The sequence below is a fragment of the Scyliorhinus torazame genome, chromosome 7 (assembly GCF_047496885.1).
Source record: "Scyliorhinus torazame isolate Kashiwa2021f chromosome 7, sScyTor2.1, whole genome shotgun sequence".
NCBI classification, from domain to species: domain Eukaryota; kingdom Metazoa; phylum Chordata; class Chondrichthyes; order Carcharhiniformes; family Scyliorhinidae; genus Scyliorhinus; species Scyliorhinus torazame.
Genome location: NC_092713.1, coordinates 309,817,864 through 309,836,691, shown reverse-complemented (window position 1 = coordinate 309,836,691; position 18,828 = coordinate 309,817,864). Strand labels below are relative to the sequence as shown.

The window sequence follows — 18,828 nt, the reverse complement described above, 5'->3', positions numbered from 1 at the left end:
TCCCCCAGCAGAGACACTAGTTTCTCTTGAACTACCCAATCAATCAGTCTTAAACACTTTGATTATATGTGGGGAAACACAAGGCTTGTCCATGTAGCTTCTCCCCACAATCTAATCAATTTAGCCTGGATTTCATTCTGGTGAATCAATACGCGGCACCTCCAAAGACTAACACATCTTTCTAGAGGCGCAGTGCCCAGAACAAGTTACTCCAGACAGAGTTTCTCAACAGAGCTCGGCACAGCTGTATCACATTTCATATTCCAGTCTCCTCCAAGGTAAAGACAAACATTCCATTTGTCCTATTTTTCTGTTCCCCTCCAGTGAAGGAACATCCGATATAGTCCCAAGTCAGGATGGCGTGAGACTTGGAAGTTTGCAGGGGCTGACGTTCCCTTGCACTTGCCGCCTTTGCCCTTCAAAAAAGGGTGGTAGGGGGTCACAGGTTCCAAAAACGCCAAATTGCGGGTTTACGCACCTAAATACACGAGGACTTGGTGTGCAGCTTCTCGCTTTGTCACGTCCTTCGCCGTAGTCAGATCGCCTGAAGTCAGGGTCACCGTCCCGCTGAAATACACAGCCGGTCCCGGCAAGAACACTTGAAACAGAAAGCGGCGCCCATCAGAACTCAGAGACTGGATGCTATAAATTGGAGTCCCGAGCTGCTTCTTCGTGCAATAGGCATTTAAGAGTTGAACATCATCACATCCCGTACTCTGCGCACCTCGGCCCTCCTTCAGGTACAGGTGTTGGGTCAGTCGGCTGCCAGGCCCGAGAGGTGCCACACTTTGCCCGCAGCCAGGGGAGGCGATGTCAAATTCAGGCCGAGAGTACTTGGTGGAGCCTCTGAGCAGGGGCAGAGGGAGGCCGCAGGTCAGTGCCGGCCAAGGAGCTACAGGTAAGCTGGGCTGGGCTTTGGAAAGAAGCCTCTGTTGTTTTCCTTCCGGTTTCACCCAGTCAACATCAATGGCCTGGCCCCAGAGCTCAATACAGCCTGGAAAGGAAGAAAAAGCAAAAGAAATTACTATCAAACCCACTCACAAACTGGAGCTATTTTTATTATGGTGTTTCGACCAACTAACTTTTTGTGGCTATTGAATTAACCGCATGGCAACCAACTTTAACCTCAAAATAAAATCAGTAGACTGTGCATGCAATTTCCATAGAATCCCGATAGTGCAGAAGGAGGCCATTTGGCCCATGGAGTCTGCACTGACCCTCTGAAAAAGCACCCTACCTCGGCAAACTCCCCCTCCCCCCTACATCCCCATAACACCACTTAGACACTAAGAGTTGAAAGCAGAAGATGCAAAACTCAGCAGGTCTGATAGCATCTGTGGAGAGAGAAACAAAATTAATGTTCTTCAGAACCAGGGGCGGGATTCTCCGATCCCCCGCCGGGCCGGCGAATCGGCAGGGGCGGCGTGAATTGCGCCCCAACACCGGCTGCCGGATTCTCCGGCGGCAGTTTTTCAGCGGTGGCGGGAATCGCGTCACGCCGATCTGGGGCCGTTGGCAATGGGCTCCCCCCCCCCGGCGATTCTCTGCTCCATGATGGGCCGAGTGGCCACCCGTTTTCGGCCAAACCTGCCATGTAAATCAAACAAGGTCCTTACCGGCGGGATCTGGCTCTGCGGGCTGCTGCGGAGTCCTTGGGGGGAAATCTGGGCGGGGGGGGGGGGGGTGCACAGTGGCCTGGCCCGCGATCGGGGCCCACCGATCTGTGGGTGGGCCTGTGCCATGGGGGAACTCTTTCCCTCCCCCCCCCCGGCCGCTGTAATGGTCCGCCATGACCGGCGCAGAGAAGAACACCCCCTGCGCATGCAGAACATGCTGGCGCTCCCGTGCATGCGCCAACTCGCGCTGGCCGGCGGAGGCCAACCCCGCCAGCACCGGCCTAGCCCCTGAAAGTGCAGAGGATTCCGCACCTTCCGGGCGGCCCGACGCTGGAATGGTTCACACCACTCCTCGGCGCCAGTACGGCCCGCCCCCCCAGATAGCGGAGAATCCCGGCCCAGGTCTATCAAGTGGCACTAAAGCAATAAGCTGTTCCCTGATGCATAAGATCTTGTGTTGCTGTTCCTTCATGGTCGGTAGGCCAAAATCTCTTTCTCACAACACAGTAGAGGTTTCTACACCACATGGACTCTTCCCAAGGGCAATTAGGGAGGGGCAATCAATGCTGGTCTAGCCAAAAAGGTTGCATGGTTCTGAAATTACTCAAATCTACACTGTCAATTGGTAAAGTTCCCACTCCTTAACCAACTACAAGCTACACAAGAGCAAGACAGAATCGTAGTTATCAGGAATCTTATGACATTGCTTGAAAATGGAAGCTGCAATTGTGAACACATCAAACTGTGTTTGCAGAAAGGTAATTAAAGTTGTATGATAAGACGCAATACAATATAAAGTCTTTATCGTCTCCATTCTTCTCTTCGGTTTCAGGGTGTCTGAAGCTCACCAGGGAGTAGATTGCATCCCAGAGCCTTGTTTGAAGAACCAAAATTAATATTTTAACTTTTGTTTCTGTAACAACTATCCACAGCCAGGGACACGTTCAAAGATCAACCAATTCCTCGAAGCACTGGATGTACCAAACTTATAAAAGTACCCAATTATTTTTTCCCCCAATTAAGGGGCAGTTTAGCATAGCTAATCCATCTACCCTGGTTGGGTTGTGGGGGTGAGGCCCAAAACGCAACCTTTTCATAGAATCATAGAATTTATAGTGCAGAAGGAGGCCATTGGGCCCATCGAGTCTGCACCGGCTCTTGGAAAGAGCAACCTACCCAAGGTCCACACCTCCACCCTATCCCCATAACCCAGTAACCCCACCCAATACTAAGGGCAATTTTGGCCACTATGGGCAATTTAGCATAGCCAATCCACCTAACCCGCACATCTTTGGACTGTGGGAGGAAACCGGAGCACCCGGAGGAAACCCACGCACACACGGGGAGGATGTGCAGACTCCGCACAGACAGTGACCCAAGCCGGAATCGAACCTTTTAAGGTTCCCTCAAACCCAGCCCAGAACTGACAATGAAATGGCCGCGTCGCTGCCAAGGTCAGATTTTACTTCCCATCTCCAATTGCCCATGAGAAGGTAGTGGTGAGCAGCTTGTGCGCTGTAGGTACATCTATGGCATTGTTAAGGAAGGAGCTCCAGGATTTTGACCCTGCGCTGATAGTGAACAACTTGGGAAGAGACGTGCAGTGCAGATGTTGCGTCCGTCTGCCAGCTGCCCATGTTCTTCCAGGTGGCAGAGGTCACAGGTATGGAAGATGCTGTCAAAGAAACCTTGGCAACTTGCAGCAGTGCATCTTGTAGATGACATCAAGAGGAAACGGTTAGACTCTCTAGTGGAGATGGTCATCATCTGGCACTTGGGTGCACAATTGTTACTTCCCACTTATCAGCCCAAGCCTGAAATATTGTCTAGTTCTTGCTGCACAGGAACAAGAGGCTGCTTTGAGGAGAAGCTCCTTTTACTGCTGGCTCACTCACCGACTGCCACAGGCCCTTGTGAAGTTACCCATCTACCCCTCAAAAAGGCATCTTTGCCACGTGCACAAACTATTCCAGCTGCCAGTAGTTCTATATTCTACTAGCCTGAATCAGCCTTCATTGCTCTCACTGAGTAGAAGGAATTACTTCTGACCAGTGTCATTTTTTTCATGGGATTAGGGTGGCTGGGCCAGCTTGTTGCCCAACCCCGAGGGCAGTTGCTGTGGGTCTGGAGTCACATGTAGGCCAGACCAGGTAAGGACGACACATTTCCTTCCCTAAAAAAGGACATTAGTGAGCCAGATGAGATTTATTTTTAATCCAACAATCGACACGGTTTCATGGTCATCATTAGACTCTTCATTCCAGATTTTTGCTTGAATTCAAATTTCATTATCTGCCCAGGTGGGATTCGAACCCAGGCCCCCACAACATTACCCTGGGTCTCTGGATTACTAGTCCAGCGACAGTATCACTACGCTAATGAGTCAAATTGATGTTGGCCACTTGGACCCTACTACTTAAGCTGACGCTTCCAAAATAGTTACCACTGATATTCGAAAGGCAGTGTAAGGACGTTTCCTGTTGACTCCCTTATTTCCCATTTCTTTTACTTTGTCATTAACATTTTTGATCCGCGAATATACCTTTAAGTCGAGCAGAGAAAGTGAGGAACACAAAAAGATGCACAATAGTACACTGTGCAATAAAGATTTGGATTTCTAAACAAAACACGGGAGAGTTTCAGTTCAATTTGTTGGCTGGTGGCCACTGGCTTGGCCAAAGATCATATTCTGCCCAGCAACAGTGATTCAGCTGGGAGGTGTTCAGAGGACCCAGGATGGGGAGAAAAAAAAATCAACCCCCCTGGATACCGAGAGAAGAAACGGTGAGAAAAAGGTTTCCTGCCAGCCGGTTTCTGAATCTGCAGAGAGAAGTCTCGAGGTTGTGAAGAGGCTACAGTGAAACCATTACAGACTGAAAGCAAGAACACTCAACTGACGGACTGGACTAAAGAGAAAGGTGTACTGGAAGGACGTCCATCTGGAATAGAGACTTTTATCTATTCTACTTTTAGTGATATTTTCTTCACCCCTCGGTTTGTCAATATATGTGGGTGAGTTAAAGAAGGGGGAGGGTCAGGAATTAGATAATAGTTAACCAATTGTATTTGCTGCATATTACATTATAGTTTTTTTTTTAAATATATAAATTTAGAGTAACCAATTATTTTTTCCAATTAAGGGACAATTTAGTGCGGCCAATCCACCTAACCTGCACATAGAATCATAGTATCATAGAATTTACAGTGCAGGAGGAGGCCATTCGGCCCATCGAGTCTGCACCAGCTCTTGGAAAGAGCACCCCACACCTCCACCCTATCCCCGTTACCCAGTAACCCCCACCTAACCTTTTTGGACACAAAGGGCAATTTAGCATGGCCACCCCACCTAACCTGCACATCTTTGGACTGTGGGAGGAAACCGGAGCACCCGGAGGAAACCCACGCACACACGGGGAGAACGTGCAGACTCCGTACAGACAGTGACCCAAGCCGGGAATCAAACCTGGGATCCTGGAGCTGTGAAGCAATTGTGCTGTCCACTTGTGCTACCGTGCCGTGGTTTGTGGGGGTGAAACCCACGCAGACAAGGGGAGAATGTGCAAACTCCACACAGACAGTGACCTGGGGTCATAGTTCTTATAATTAATAAAATTAATTGTGTTTGAATTTACAAACCAGGTGACTAGTTATTGGGCAGCCAAAGATATCGGGTATTTTCTAAGAATTAATAGTTAATTTCAATTGTGTTACAATCCGGGTCAAGTGTGGCTGGAACTGACTGCGTACTGGCCCAGGGGGTGGTAACAACAGAGCGAACGCTACCTTCTACAAGCCGCTTCTTTGCCATTGCAGCTGCTCGATGATTCTCATACTTGACAACAGCAAACATTGTCATCTTCTTCCTCCGCTCCGTGTTCAGGTGGAGCGACAGGTCCATCACTCCCTCTGTCAGCTCCTTCAGCACCTCCAGCACCTCCAGCCTCTGCTTCCCCACGGGATGCCTCTGACACACAGCTCATTTTTCTCGGTGCTCTTGCACACCACCATGGGGAACCCATCACGGATTTGGTAGCCGTTGAACATCGCAATGGCGCACTGGGCATACCAGCGATTGGCATACTTGGCATACGCAAACCCTCGGTTCTCACCACTGAACGTCATCATGAGACGGAACTCGTAGAGTTTACCAGCCGACTGAAACAATGGGATTAGCTGGTCTTCGTAGAGGTCCTGGGGTAGTTTGCCAATGAAGACCTCAGATCCAGTCAGAGGAGGAGGGCCAGTCCAACCTGCAGAATAAACGGGGACATCTATAGTCTATCTTGTCAAAGAGCCAAATAAGAATACCAAAAGACATGCATTTTGTCAACTGCATAGAATCATAGAATTTACAGTGCAGAAGGAGGTCATTCAGCCCATCGAGTCTGCACAGGCTCTTGGAAAAAGCACCCACTTAATTCGCCCACATCCACCCTGTCCAGTAACCCCACCCAACACTAAGGGCAATTTTGAACACTTAGGGCAATTTAGCATGGCCAATCCACCTAACCTGCACATCTTTGGACTGTGGGAGGAAACCGGAGCGCCCGGAGGAAACCCACGCACACACGGGGAGAATGTGCAGACTCCGCACAGACAGTGACCCAAGCTGGGAATCGAACCTGGGACCCGTGAAGCAATTGCGCTAACCACTATGCTCTCATGCTGCCTGAATGTGTAGCAGTCACTTTGCACAAGGGCCGAAATGGGACCAGAACTACAGGAAAAGGAGATTCAGCCCCTCAAGCTTCTTGCACGATGAAATCAGATTAGGACTGATCTCCATCTTGACCCCGTCAACCCACCTTTGCCCATAATCCTTAACCCCTGCCAATCTGAGATTAAAATCAACATCAATTCGCAACAACCGTTATTTGTGGAAGGGAGGTGCAACCTTTGACCATCCTTTACCGTAGGGGCTGGTTTAGCACAGGGCTAAATCGCTGGCTTTTAAAGCAGACCAAGGCAGGTCAGCAGCACGGTTCAATTCCGTACCAGCCTCCCCGAACAGGCACCGGAATGTGGTGACTAGGGGCTTGTCACAGTAACATCATTTGACGCCTACTTGTGACAATACGCGATTTTCATTCATTTCATTTCAGGATACATTTCCCAACTTCACTCTCAAAGATCTGGTGTGTCTGGCTCTAGTTTTGAGGCTATGTCCCTCAATCCCCTGGTTCTCACCTGTGGGAATAGCGCCTCTCTCCAAATCCCACCATCATACCATAGGGGCTGGTTTAGCACACTGGGCTAAATCGCTGGCCTTTAAAAGCAGACCAAGGCAGGCCAGCAGCACGGTTCAATTCCCGGACCAGCCTCCCCGAACAGACGCTGGAATGTGGCGACTAGGGGCTTTTCACAGTAACTTCATTTGAAGCCTACTTGTGACAATAAGCGATTTTCATTTCATTTCATTTCATCAGCTCATCTAATATCCCAAAATGTGATGTAACAGCTGTATCACTATACTACCCCAGTATATACAGCGAATGAAGAAAATACGCCAGGTAGCAAGAGGTTCAGGAGGCTGATTCAAATGCTGGGCATTTGTAAACTATAACTGAGGTGTATAGATTTGCTATTTTCTTTGTGTATAAATATAAAAAAACTCCAATCAAAACACTAAATGCGTCAAAACCCCCCTCAGTTATAAATAGACCGAACCATTGTGTTTTAAGAGAGAAAATATATTTTATTGCAAGAAATTTGTGAAAGTAGAGGCAGTTTTATGTCATTGTTCAGCTGATAAAAGTTAAACGTTAAATTAAATGCTAACTGGTTTCAAAGGTTTATATTTATAAAATCATTTTTGTTAATAAATGTTTGGAGGTGTGCCAGGTTCTTGGAAAGCTGTTGCATAATTGCTACTTGTGATGAACGGTTACTGCCTTATCATCATGTAAGGTGATGTCCCCTTTAAGACCAGGCTTGGAACCCTGGGGACTCCGCCTCTGGCTCCGCCCATCTGGGAGCCATACATAAAGGCCTGCCTCATGGTCTGTATAGCAGTCAGCTCTCGTCCAAATCTGTAGCATAGTTATTAGCCTAATAAAGCCTTCTTTACAGTTTAATCTCTAAGCATCATTATTGAGGGTACCTCACTACTTCTTTGTTTGTATTCTTGTCCCTTCGATATGAAGAGCAACATTCCATTAGCCTTTTGATAACATCTATACCGGTGAATTCTATTTCCACATGGGCTACAGCAGTTCAAGAAGGCAGCTCACCACCACCTTCAAGGGCAATTAGGGACGGGCAATAATAGCGACACCCACATCTCAGGGTGAACAAAAAAATCTGATGGGTGGCACGGTGGTTAGCACTGCTGCCTCATAGTGCAAGGACCCGGTTCAATTCCAACCTTGAGTCACTGTCTGTACGGAGCTTGCGCATTTTCCCAGTGTCTGCGTGGGTTTCCTCCCACATTCCAACATGTGCAGGTTAGGTGGACTGGTCACGCTAAATGACCACTTAAGTGCCCAGTGTTGAGCCAGCTCTTAGAGGGGGTAGAAGATGTGCATCGGACCAGCCGGGGTTGGAAACGGGCGCGGAGGCAGATGTTGTAGCCTTTGCCTCGTTGATCGCCCAAAGGCGGATCCCTGTTAGGGTGGAGATCAACCTCTCCACCCCGTGCCCTGGCGTGGTGGGGGGACCTGCTGGAATTCTTGACGCTTGAAAAGGTCAAATTTGAACTGAGGGGAGGATGGAGGGGTTCTACAATTCATGGGAGTTATTCATTATGCACTTTTGAGAATTGGAGTACGGATTGACACTACATTCATTACGTATTATTGTTTATTGTTGGGTGTAAATTTGGGAGAAAATGTGAAAAAGGAGAATAAAAATATATATTTTTTAAAGTGTCCAGGATTGTGTAGGTTAGGTGACGGGGCTATTGGGATAGGGCCGGTTCCATAAGACCATAAGACATAGGAGTGGAAGTAAAGCCATTCGGCCCATCGAGTCCACTCCACCATTCAATCATGGCTGATTTCAACTCCATTTACCCGCGCTCTCTCCATAGCCCTTAATTCCTCGAGAAATCAAGAATTTATCAACTTCTGTCTTAAAGACACTCAACGTCCCAGCCTCCACCGCCCTCTGTGGCAATGAATTCCACAGACCCACCACTCTCTGGCTGAAGAAATTTCTCCTCATCTCTGTTCTAAAGTGACTCCCTTTTATTCTAAGGCTGTGCCCCCGGGTCCTAGTCTCCCCTGCTAATGGAAACAACTTCCCTACATCCACCCTATCTAAGCCATTCATTATCTTGTAAGTTTCTATTAGATCTCCCCTCAACCTCCTAAACTCAATGAATATAATCCCAGGATCCTCAGACGTTCATCGTATGTTAGGCCTACCATTCCTGGGACCAACCGTGTGAATCTCCGCTGGACCCGCTCCAGTGCCAGTATGTCCTTCCTGAGGTGTGGGGCCCAAAATTGCTCACAGTGTTCTAAATGGGGCCTAACTAATGCTTTATAAAGCTTCAGAAGTACATCCCTGCTTTTATATTCCAAGCCTCTTGAGATGAATGACAACATTGCATTTGCTTTCTTAATTACGGACTCAACCTGCAAGTTTACCTTTAGAGAATCCTGGACTAGGACTCCCAAGTCCCTTTGCACTTCAGCATTATGAATTGTTCGGTTCGATGGGCCAAATGGGCTCCTTCTGCACTGCAGGGATTCTATGGCAAATTAACCTCTCAGCCTCCCCAGTTTACCTTTTCCGTGTCCAACAGGAATGATGCCCTCACCATTGTAACAATCAGACAATCTGTTTTAATAGGATGGCACTGGGAAGAATCGCCCGGGTCATAGGACTTCCATCACTACAGTGCAGGAGGAGCCATTCGGCCCATCAAGTCTCCACCGACCATCTCAACAAGCACCCTACCTAGTCCCACGACCCACCCTATCCCTGTAACCCAGTAACCCCACATCATCTTTTGGACACGAAGGGGCAATTTAGCACGGCCAATCCACCTAAACTGCACATCTTTGGAATGTGTAAGGAAACCGGAGCACCCGGAAATAACTCACGCAGAGACGAGGAGAACGTGCAGACTCCACACAGACAGTGACCCAAGCGGGGAATCGAACCCTGGTCCTCAGTGTTGTCATCCCAGTGCTAACCACTGTGCCAGATGCCGCTCAATTTATCTCCATTTGAGGCCAAGGGTTAATTGAAATTGGTAAAATTTGTGGGTACTAGCTTGGGGGTGCTAGTGACAGCACCGTTGCCGCTACTGCCGACGCGGTACACCACGAGCCCGGTGGTGATGGCGACACTGAGGATCTGGGGGCAGTGGAGACGGCACGGGGGGAGGTGGGGGCCTCAATCTGGTCCCCGATACGGAACAACCATAGGTTTGCACCGGGCAGGATGGATGGCGGATTCCTAAGCTGGCATCGGGCGGGAATTAAAAGAATGGGGACCTGACTTCCGGTTGCGGCGATGTCCAGCTAAGCCGCACGTTTTGGCGGCTCCAGCTCGGACGGACCTTCGGGCTCTTTTAAGAGCCCCAGCGGGGAATTTTTTCAGGACGAAACCCGGTGTGGGGTGAGACAGCAGGGAGTCCCGTCCCCCCCCAACGAACGAGAAAAATATCGGTGGCGGCGGCCAGATCGCGAAGAATCCTCGAAGATAGGGACAGGAGAAAAAACGAGCAAGATGGCGGCGGAGAGTGCCCAGGCGACATGGGGGCCCGACCAAGACGAATTTTTAAGACGGTGTGTGGAGCTGCTTAAGAAGGAGGTGCTGACCCCGATGCTGCAGGCAATTGAGGGGCTTAAGGAGGCACAAAAGACCCAGGAGATGGAGCTCCGCGTGGTGGAGCAGAAGGTGACGGACAACGAAGACAAGATCCTGGTCCTGGCGGTCAAAACGCAGACGCACGAGGCGCTCCACAAAAAGTGCATTGAAAGGATTGAAGCCCTAGAAAACAGAGCACGGAGAAAGAACCTTCGGATCCTGGGTCTCCCCGAGGGAGTGGAAGGAGCGGACTGCGGGGCTTACGTGAGCACGATGCTAAGCTCGCTAATGGGAGCTGAGGCCCCCTCGGGCCCCTTGGAAGTGGAAGGGGCTCATCGGGTCCCTGCGAGGAGACCAAAGGCGGGAGAACCACCTAGGGCGACAATCGTGCAATTTCATCGCTTCAATGACAGAGAAGTGGTTCTGAGATGGGCCAAAAAGGTACGAAGTAGAATATGGGAGAACGCGGTGGTACGGGTGTACCAGGATTGGAGTGCGGAGGTGGCGAGAAGGAGGGTGAGTTTTAATCGAGCCAAGGAGGTGCTACACAAGGTGAAGTTCGGGATGCTGCAGCCGGCGCGACTGTGGGTCACGTACCAGGAGAGACATCACTACTTCGAAACGGCGGAAGAAGCATGGACCTTTATTAAAAACAAGAAACTGGATCGGAACTGAGGGACTGATGTTAGAGGGGAAATGACACTGCCGATGTATAAAGGGATGTAAATTGGGAAGGGGGGGGACACTAAGAAATGTGGGCGCCGGTGGGGGGAAAGAGACACAGGCGGGGGATGGGGAATGGGAGTGGGGCGGTAGAGGGAGCTGCGCCACAAGGGGCGGGACAACTATAGAGAATACGGGGCTTACTGTCCTTGTTCCCGCGCCAGAAAGGTGATGACGGGAAGATAGGCGCAAGGTAGATGGGAGTTCCCCACACGGGGGGGTCAAGGAGTGAGCGGGAGAAGCCGGGGTCAGTTGAAGTCAGCTGACTTTCGGAAGTAATATGGGGGGAGCAATCACGCTAGATGGGGATCTAGCCGGGGGGGGGGGGGGGGGGGGGGGGGGGGGGGGGAGAGAGTGGGGGGGGGGGGGGAGATAACTGGGTTGCTGCTGCAGAAATCAAAGAGGAACTGGTTAAAGAAAGGGTGGTCAGGGCTGGAATGCGCCACCTGGGGAATGGGTGGGAGCGCGGAATCGGGACGTGGGACTGGCCTAGAGAGGGTGATGGCTAGTCGACACGGGAAGGGGGCAGGTAGCCCCCCAGTGCGGCTGATCACGTGGAACGTGAGAGGCCTAAATGGGCCGATTAAAAGGGCCCGAGTGTTCGCGCACTTGAAAGGACTGAGGGCAGACGTGGCTATGCTTCAGGAGACGCACCTGAAGGTGGCGGACCAAGTTAGGTTAAGGAAAGGATGGGTGGGACAGGTGTTCCACTCAGGGCTGGATGCAAAGAACAGAGGGGTGGCCATACTGGTGGGAAAACGGGTATCATTCGAAGCAAGGAGCATTGTAGCAGATAGCGGAGGCAGATATGTGATGGTGAGTGGCAGACTGGAGGGAACGGAGGTCGTGTTGGTTAACGTATATGCCCCGAAATGGGATGATGCGGGATTCATGAAGCGGATGCTGGGACGTATCCCGGACCTGGAGGTAGGAAACGTGATAATGGGGGGAGACTTCAACACCGTGTTGGACCCAGGGTTAGATAGATCTAGATCTAGGACCGGAAGAAGGCCGGCAGCGGCCAAGGTGCTTAAGGGGTTTATGGACCAAATGGGGGGAGTGGATCCATGGCGATTTGTTAGGCCGAAGGCCAAAGAGTTCTCCTTCTTCTCCCATGTTCACAAGGTGTATTCCCGGATAGATTTCTTTGTTTTGGGAAGGTCGCTGATCTCGAGGGTGGAAGAAACTGAGTATTCAGCCATAACTGTCTCAGGTCATGCCCCACATTGGGTGGACCTGGAACTAGGAGAGGAGAGGGAGCAGCGTGCACTCTGGCGATTAGATGTGGGATTGCTGGCGGACGAGGGAGTCTGTGGAAGGGTGCGGGGATGTATCGAGAGATACCTGGAGGCCAATGACGACGGGGAGGTCCGAGTGGGAGTAGTATGGGAAGCACTAAAGGCGGTGGTCAGAGGAGAGCTGATCTCCATCAGGGCCCACAAAGGGAAAATAGAGGCCAAGGAAAGGGAAAGATTACTGGGGGAGATTTTAAGGGTAGATAAAGAATACGCGGAGGCCCCGGAGGAAGGACTATACAGGGAGAGACGACGACTCCAGACGAAGTTCGACCGTTTGACCACTAGGAGGGCGGAGGCGCAGTGGAGGAAGGCACAGGGGATGAGATATGAATATGGGGAAAAGGCTAGCCGCCTGTTGGCCCATCAGCTGCGAAAGAGGACAGCGGCGAGGGAGATAGGGGGAATTAGAGATGAAAAGGGAGCTACGGTGCGGAGAGCAGGGAAGATAAACGAGGTGTTTAAGACCTTTTACGAAAGACTTTATAGGTCCCAACCCCCGGAGGGAAAAGAGGAGATGCGGCAGTTTTTGGACCAATTAAGGTTCCCGAGGGTGGAGGAGCGGGAGGTGGAAGGCCTGGGGTCACCAATTGGGGTGGACGAGGTTACCAAGGGGCTGGGGAACATGCAGGCAGGGAAGGCCCCGGGACCAGATGGGTTCCCGATGGAATTTTATAGAAAATATGTGGACTTGCTGGCCCCGCTGTTGGTAAGGACTTTTAACGAGGCCAGGGAAGGAGGGACTCTACCCCCGACAATGTCGGAGGCGACGATATCGCTAGTTTTGAAGCGGGATAAAGATCCGCTGCAGTGCGGGTCCTATAGGCCTATCTCACTGCTAAATGTGGACGCCAAGTTGCTAGCAAAGGTGCTGGCCACGAGGATAGAGGATTGTGTCCCGGGTGGTGCACGAAGACCAGACAGGATTCGTAAAGGGGAGACAACTAAATGTCAACGTGCGACGGCTATTAGGGGTGATAATGATGCCCCCAGTAGAGGGGGAGGCAGAGATAGTCGCGGCAATGGATGCAGAGAAGGCATTTGATAGGGTGGAGTGGGAGTATCTATGGGAGGTGCTGAGGAGGTTCGGGTTCGGGGACGGGTTTGTTAGCTGGGTCAAACTCCTCTATGGGGCCCCAACGGCAAGTGTGGTCACGGGTCGGCAAAGGTCGGAGTATTTTCGACTATACAGGGGAACAAGACAGGGATGCCCGCTATCCCCATTACTGTTCACGTTGGCAATTGAACCATTGGCCATAGCGCTGAGAGACTCCAGAAAATGGAGAGGGGTGATTAGAGGGGGAGAGGAACACCGAGTGTCACTCTACGCGGATGACCTACTGCTGTATGTAGCGGACCCAGTGGGGGGGATGACAGAGGTCATGCAGATATTGAGGGAGTTCGGAGATTTCTCGGGATATAGGCTTAACATGGGAAAGAGTGAACTTTTTGTGATACACCCTGGGGACCAGAGTAGAGGGATAGATGGCCTACCGCTAAGGAGAGTGGAAAGAAACGTTCGATACCTGGGGATTCAGATAGCCAGGAGCTGGGGAACCTTACACAGACTTAATCTGACACGACTGGTGGAACAAATGGAAGAGGACTTCAGGAGGTGGGACATGTAGTCGCTGTCACTGGCGGGCAGAGTGCAGGCAATTAAGATAATGGTCCTCCCGAGGTTCCTATTTGTGTTCCAATGTCTCCCTATACTGATCACTAAGGCCTTTTTTTAAAAATAGACAGGAGCATCACGAGCTTCGTGTGGGCAGGGAAGGTCCCGAGGGTAAGGAGGGGGTTCTTACAACGTAGTAGAGACAGAGGGGGACTGGCGCTGCCGAATTTGGGCGACTACTACTGGGCCGCCAATGTGGCGATGATTCGTAAATGGATGATAGAGGGAGAGGGAGCGGCGTGGAAAAGACTCGAGATGAAGTCCTGTCAAGGGACGAGTCTAGAAGCGCTGGTGACGGCGCCACTACCGCTCTCACCAAAAAAATTTACCACAAAACCCAGTGGTGGCGGCAACATTAAGTATCTGGGGGCAATAGAGGTGACAGAGAGGTGTGTTGGGAGCCTTGGTGGGGTCCCCAATTAGGAACAACCATAGGTTTGCCCCAGGGAGGCTGGATGGAGGATTCCAGAGCTGGCACCAGTTGGGAATCAGGAGAGTGGGAGATTTATTTATAGACGGGACGTTTGCGAGCTTGGGAGCGCTGGAGGAAAAGTATAAGCTGCCCCGGGGAAATTTCTTTAGGTATATGCAGGTGAGGGCGTTCACAAGACAACAGGTGAGGGAATTTCCGCTGCTCCCGACACAGGGGATCCAGGATAGAGTGCTTTCGGGGGTGTGGGTCGGGGAGGGCAAGGTGTCAGAGATATACCGGGAGATGAGAGAAGAGGGGGAGGAGCTGGTGGGCGAACTGAAAGGAAAATGGGAAGGAGGGCTCGGGGAGGAGATGAGGAGGGTTTGTGGGCTGATGCCCTAAGCAGGGTAAATTCCTCTTCCTCGTGTGCCAGGCTTAGCCTGATCCAATTTAAGGTGCTGCATAGAGCACACATAACGGGAGCAAGGTTGAGCAGGTTCTTCGGAGTGGAGGACAACTGTGGGAGGTGCGGCGGAAGCCCGGCAAACCACACACATATGTTTTGGTTGTGCCCGGCACTGGAGGGGTACTGGAGGGGAGTGACGGGAGTGATCTCGAAGGTGGTGAAGGTCCGGGTCAAACCATGCTGGGGGTTAGCTTTATTTGGAGTTGCGGATGAGCCGGGAGTGCAGGAGGCGAAAGAGGCCGATGTCGTGGCCTTTGCGTCCCTAGTAGCCCGGCGTAGGATTTTACTCATGTGGAAGGAAGCGAAACCCCCCCGGACTGGAGACCTGGATAAACGATATGGCGGGGTTCATAAAACTGGAGCAGATTAAGTTTGCGCTGAGAGGATCGGCTCAAGGGTTCACCAGGCGGTGGCAACCGTTCCTCGACTACCTAGCGGAACGTTAGAGGGAAGATAGATGACCAGCAGCAGCAACCCAGGGGGGAGGGAGGGGGGGGGTAAGATGTTTGGGTTCTGGGAGGGGGAGGGGGATGGGGGGGGGGGGGGGGGGGGGGGGTGGAGTTTCACTTTATGTTATTTGGTTAGTTTACCATGTTAGTTGGTTACTCAATGTTAGATTGTAGTTATCATGTTACTTGTACTTTTAATTTCTCTTTTGTTTGATTTGTAAGGGGAAAAATTGTGATTGAAAAACTTTAATAAAATATATTTTAAAAGAAAGAATGGGGACCTATTTATTGACGGGACTTTTGCCAGTCTGAGGGCGCTGGAGGAGGAATTTGGGTTACCCCCAGGAAATGCCTTCAGGTATATGCAGGTGAGGGCGTTTGTGAGGAGGCAGGTAGGGGAATTTCCGCTGTAGCCTGCACGGAGGATTCAGGACAGGGCGATTTCGGGTGTGTGGGTCGGAGAGGGCATGGTCTCGGCGATTTACCAGGAGCTGCAGGAGGCGGAGGAAGCCTCAGTGGAGGAGCTGAAGGGCAAGTGGGAGGAGGAGCTGGGTGAGGGCCTGTGGGCAGACGCCCTGGGCAGGGTTAATTCCTCCTCGTCTCGTGCCAGGCTCAGCCCGATCCAGTTTAAAGTGTGCACCGGGTGCATTTGACTGAGGCAAGGATGTGCAAGTTCTTTGGGGTAGAGGACAGATGTGCGAGGTTTTCGGGGAGCCCAGCAAATCACGCCCATATGTCCTGGGTGTGTCCGGCGCTTGAGGGGTTCTGGAAGGGCATCGCAAAGGCTATGTCCAGAGTCTTGGATACTCGGGTAACACCGAGCTGGGTGATAGCAAATACTTGGGGTATCAGATGAGCCGGGAGTGCAGGAGCCGAAAGAGGCCGGAGTTCTGGCCTTTGCCTCTTTGGTAGCCCGGAAAAGGATCTTACTAATGTGGAGGGACGCGAAGCCCCCAAGTGTGGAGGCTTGGGTCAATGACATGGTGGGGTTTCTCAGGTTGGAGAAGATAAAGTTTGCCTTGCGAGGGTCTGTGCAGGGGTTCTCCAAGCGGTGGCAACCGTTCCGAGACTTTCTGGGGGGGGGGGGGGGTTCTTGTTTTGATTATTGTAAGGGGCGTTGCCCAATTTTGTTCTTAGTTTGTTAGATAGTTTAATGGTTAGAGATTTAAGTTGCTATGTGTGTTGGCGTAATTCCCTTTTTATTTGTCTTTTGTATATTTTCTTTTCTTTCTGGAGTGTTTTGTAAACATTTATTGAAAATTTTTGAATAAACATATTTTAAAAAAGAAGAAATTGGTAAAATTTAGACGGCAAACGTATTTTAAACAGTCGTGGGATCATAGTTAATGGGCACAGAAAGAGGCCATTTGACCAATGGAGTCCATGCAAGCTTTCTATGTAGCAATCCAGTCGAGACTGCTGCCTCACGGCGCCGAGGTCCCGGGTTCAATCATGGCCCCAGGTCACTGTCCGTGTGGAGTTTGCACATTCTCCCCGTGTTTGCGTGGGTTTGGGCCCCACAACCCAAAGATGTGCAGGGTAGGTGGATTGACTACGCTAAATTGCCCCTTAATTGGAAAAGAATGAATTGGGTACTCTACATTTATTTATGTCCCATTTCCCCCCCCCCCCCCCCCCCTCACACACACACACACACACTTTATTCTTGTAGTCCATCAAGTTTATTTCCCTCAAGTGCCTATCTAATTTCCTTTTGAAATAATTTTATTGTTTGCACTTCCACCACCCTCATGGACTGCAAATTCCTCATTACGGTTCGCTGTGTGAAAAAGTTCCTCCTCACACCTCCCAAAATCTCTTTCCCAAACCTTAAACTTGTGCCCCATCAGCTAATGGGAATAGTTTTTCCCTGGTCGACCTTAGCCGAAGGTGGCAAGCTTGTACATACAAATCTCCTTTGCTCCCAGGATCTCAAACTAAGTTTCTCCCAGCTAACCTTTGCAGCTTTAATGTAATCCCTCAAAGTTTTCTGATAAATGCCCATGCACCCTCTCAAGAACCTGCACATTCTTTCTAAAGCGTGGTACCCAAAATTGGACGCAATTCTCTAGTTGCAGCCTAACCAGGAGGCTTGGGAAGCAAGGCGGCTAAATGGAGTTCAGAGTGTGGATGGTAAGCCAGTTAATGTTGAACAACAAGAAAATGTGAGGGAAGAAATAATCAGGAGTCAAGAGCATCAAGGAAACAAACCAATTGGAATGAAATGACTTGCTTTTTACATTGTGTCTTCTGGATGTCTCAAAGCACTTTCAAACCACTGAAATGATTTTGAAGTGAGCCACTGCAGTATTGCAGGCAAAGGCCTTAAAAGAATTAAGCTGGAAATATTTTTCGTGCAAAGGGTTATTTGGATATGGATGAATCACCAATAACAATAATCTTTATTAGTGTCACAAGTAGGCTTACATTAACACTGCAATGAAGTTACTGTGAAAAGCCCCTAGTCACCACATTCCGGCACCTGTTTGTGTACACGGAGGGAGAATTCAGAATGTTCAATTCACCTAACTGTCATGCGAGAGTGCCTTTAAGAACTGGATGTTTAAGCAATGTACCTTTAAGAAAACAGTGATGTCATAGAGTGGCTGGAGCTCAGCTCAGGTCAGCCATTTTGCAGGGTTTAGTTTCAGTTTAAAAACAGTGTGTGTGTGTCTGTGTGTTTCCAGAGAGCTGCAAGTTTTGAAAAGAGCTGGGTGTGTGTCTGTACTTTGAGTGAGCTGGATCTCTACCATCAAAGACTATCTCCGGATCATTTGGGTGATTTAAAGTAAAGCCTTTAACCTGATGTGATTTTGTTTAAAGGTGTTAAGTGTCTTGGAAGTTTGAAGGAACATTTTAAGAAATTATTTACTGTTGCAATATTTTCTGAGTTATATTTGAAGAAGGGGTTTTAAGAGGTCCAATGTTTATTTAAGATGTTAAGTTGAGTTCATGGAATAAACAGTGTTTTGTGTTTAAAAACCCACGTGTCCATAATTGTAATCCCACGCCTAGGGGAAAGCCATGTGCTCAGAAAAGCAACAAGTCCATTAAAGGGAGAGGTTGGTTGAACTCTATGATACATTTTGGGGTTCTGAAAACGCCTCACCCATAACAATTGGGGGCTCGTCCGGGATAAAAGTCTATCTATTGGATTGGCTTTTGTGAACTTAAAGACAGTGAAGGATTGTTGCTTTTTCGGTGTGGTATTTTAGTTTAAGTGGGGAGTGTGTTGTGAACAATGGCTCTTTCAGAGGCTCAGAGGTTTTTGGGGGTGGAGAAGGTCACGCGTAGTACTTTACGGACAGAAGCGAAAAGCAGACTGTTAGATTTGGCAAGAACATTGCTTACAGTTAACATTACCTGATAAAATGCGAAAAGATGAGGTAATTATGGTGGTGGTTAAGCATTTAAAGTTGCCTTTGATAAGAG

At 50.0% G+C, this 18,828-nt stretch overlaps 1 protein-coding gene across 1 annotated transcript in view; it reads right to left on the bottom strand.

The window, feature by feature from the left end:
- LOC140427179 (dead end protein homolog 1-like) overlaps window positions 1-18,828 on the bottom strand; it is a 50,524-nt gene that overhangs the window by 12,036 nt on the left and 19,660 nt on the right. The window contains 3 exon segments of the mRNA XM_072512759.1: window positions 479-994; window positions 5,400-5,568; window positions 5,571-5,866. Coding sequence (XP_072368860.1) covers window positions 479-994; window positions 5,400-5,568; window positions 5,571-5,866 — 981 coding nt within the window.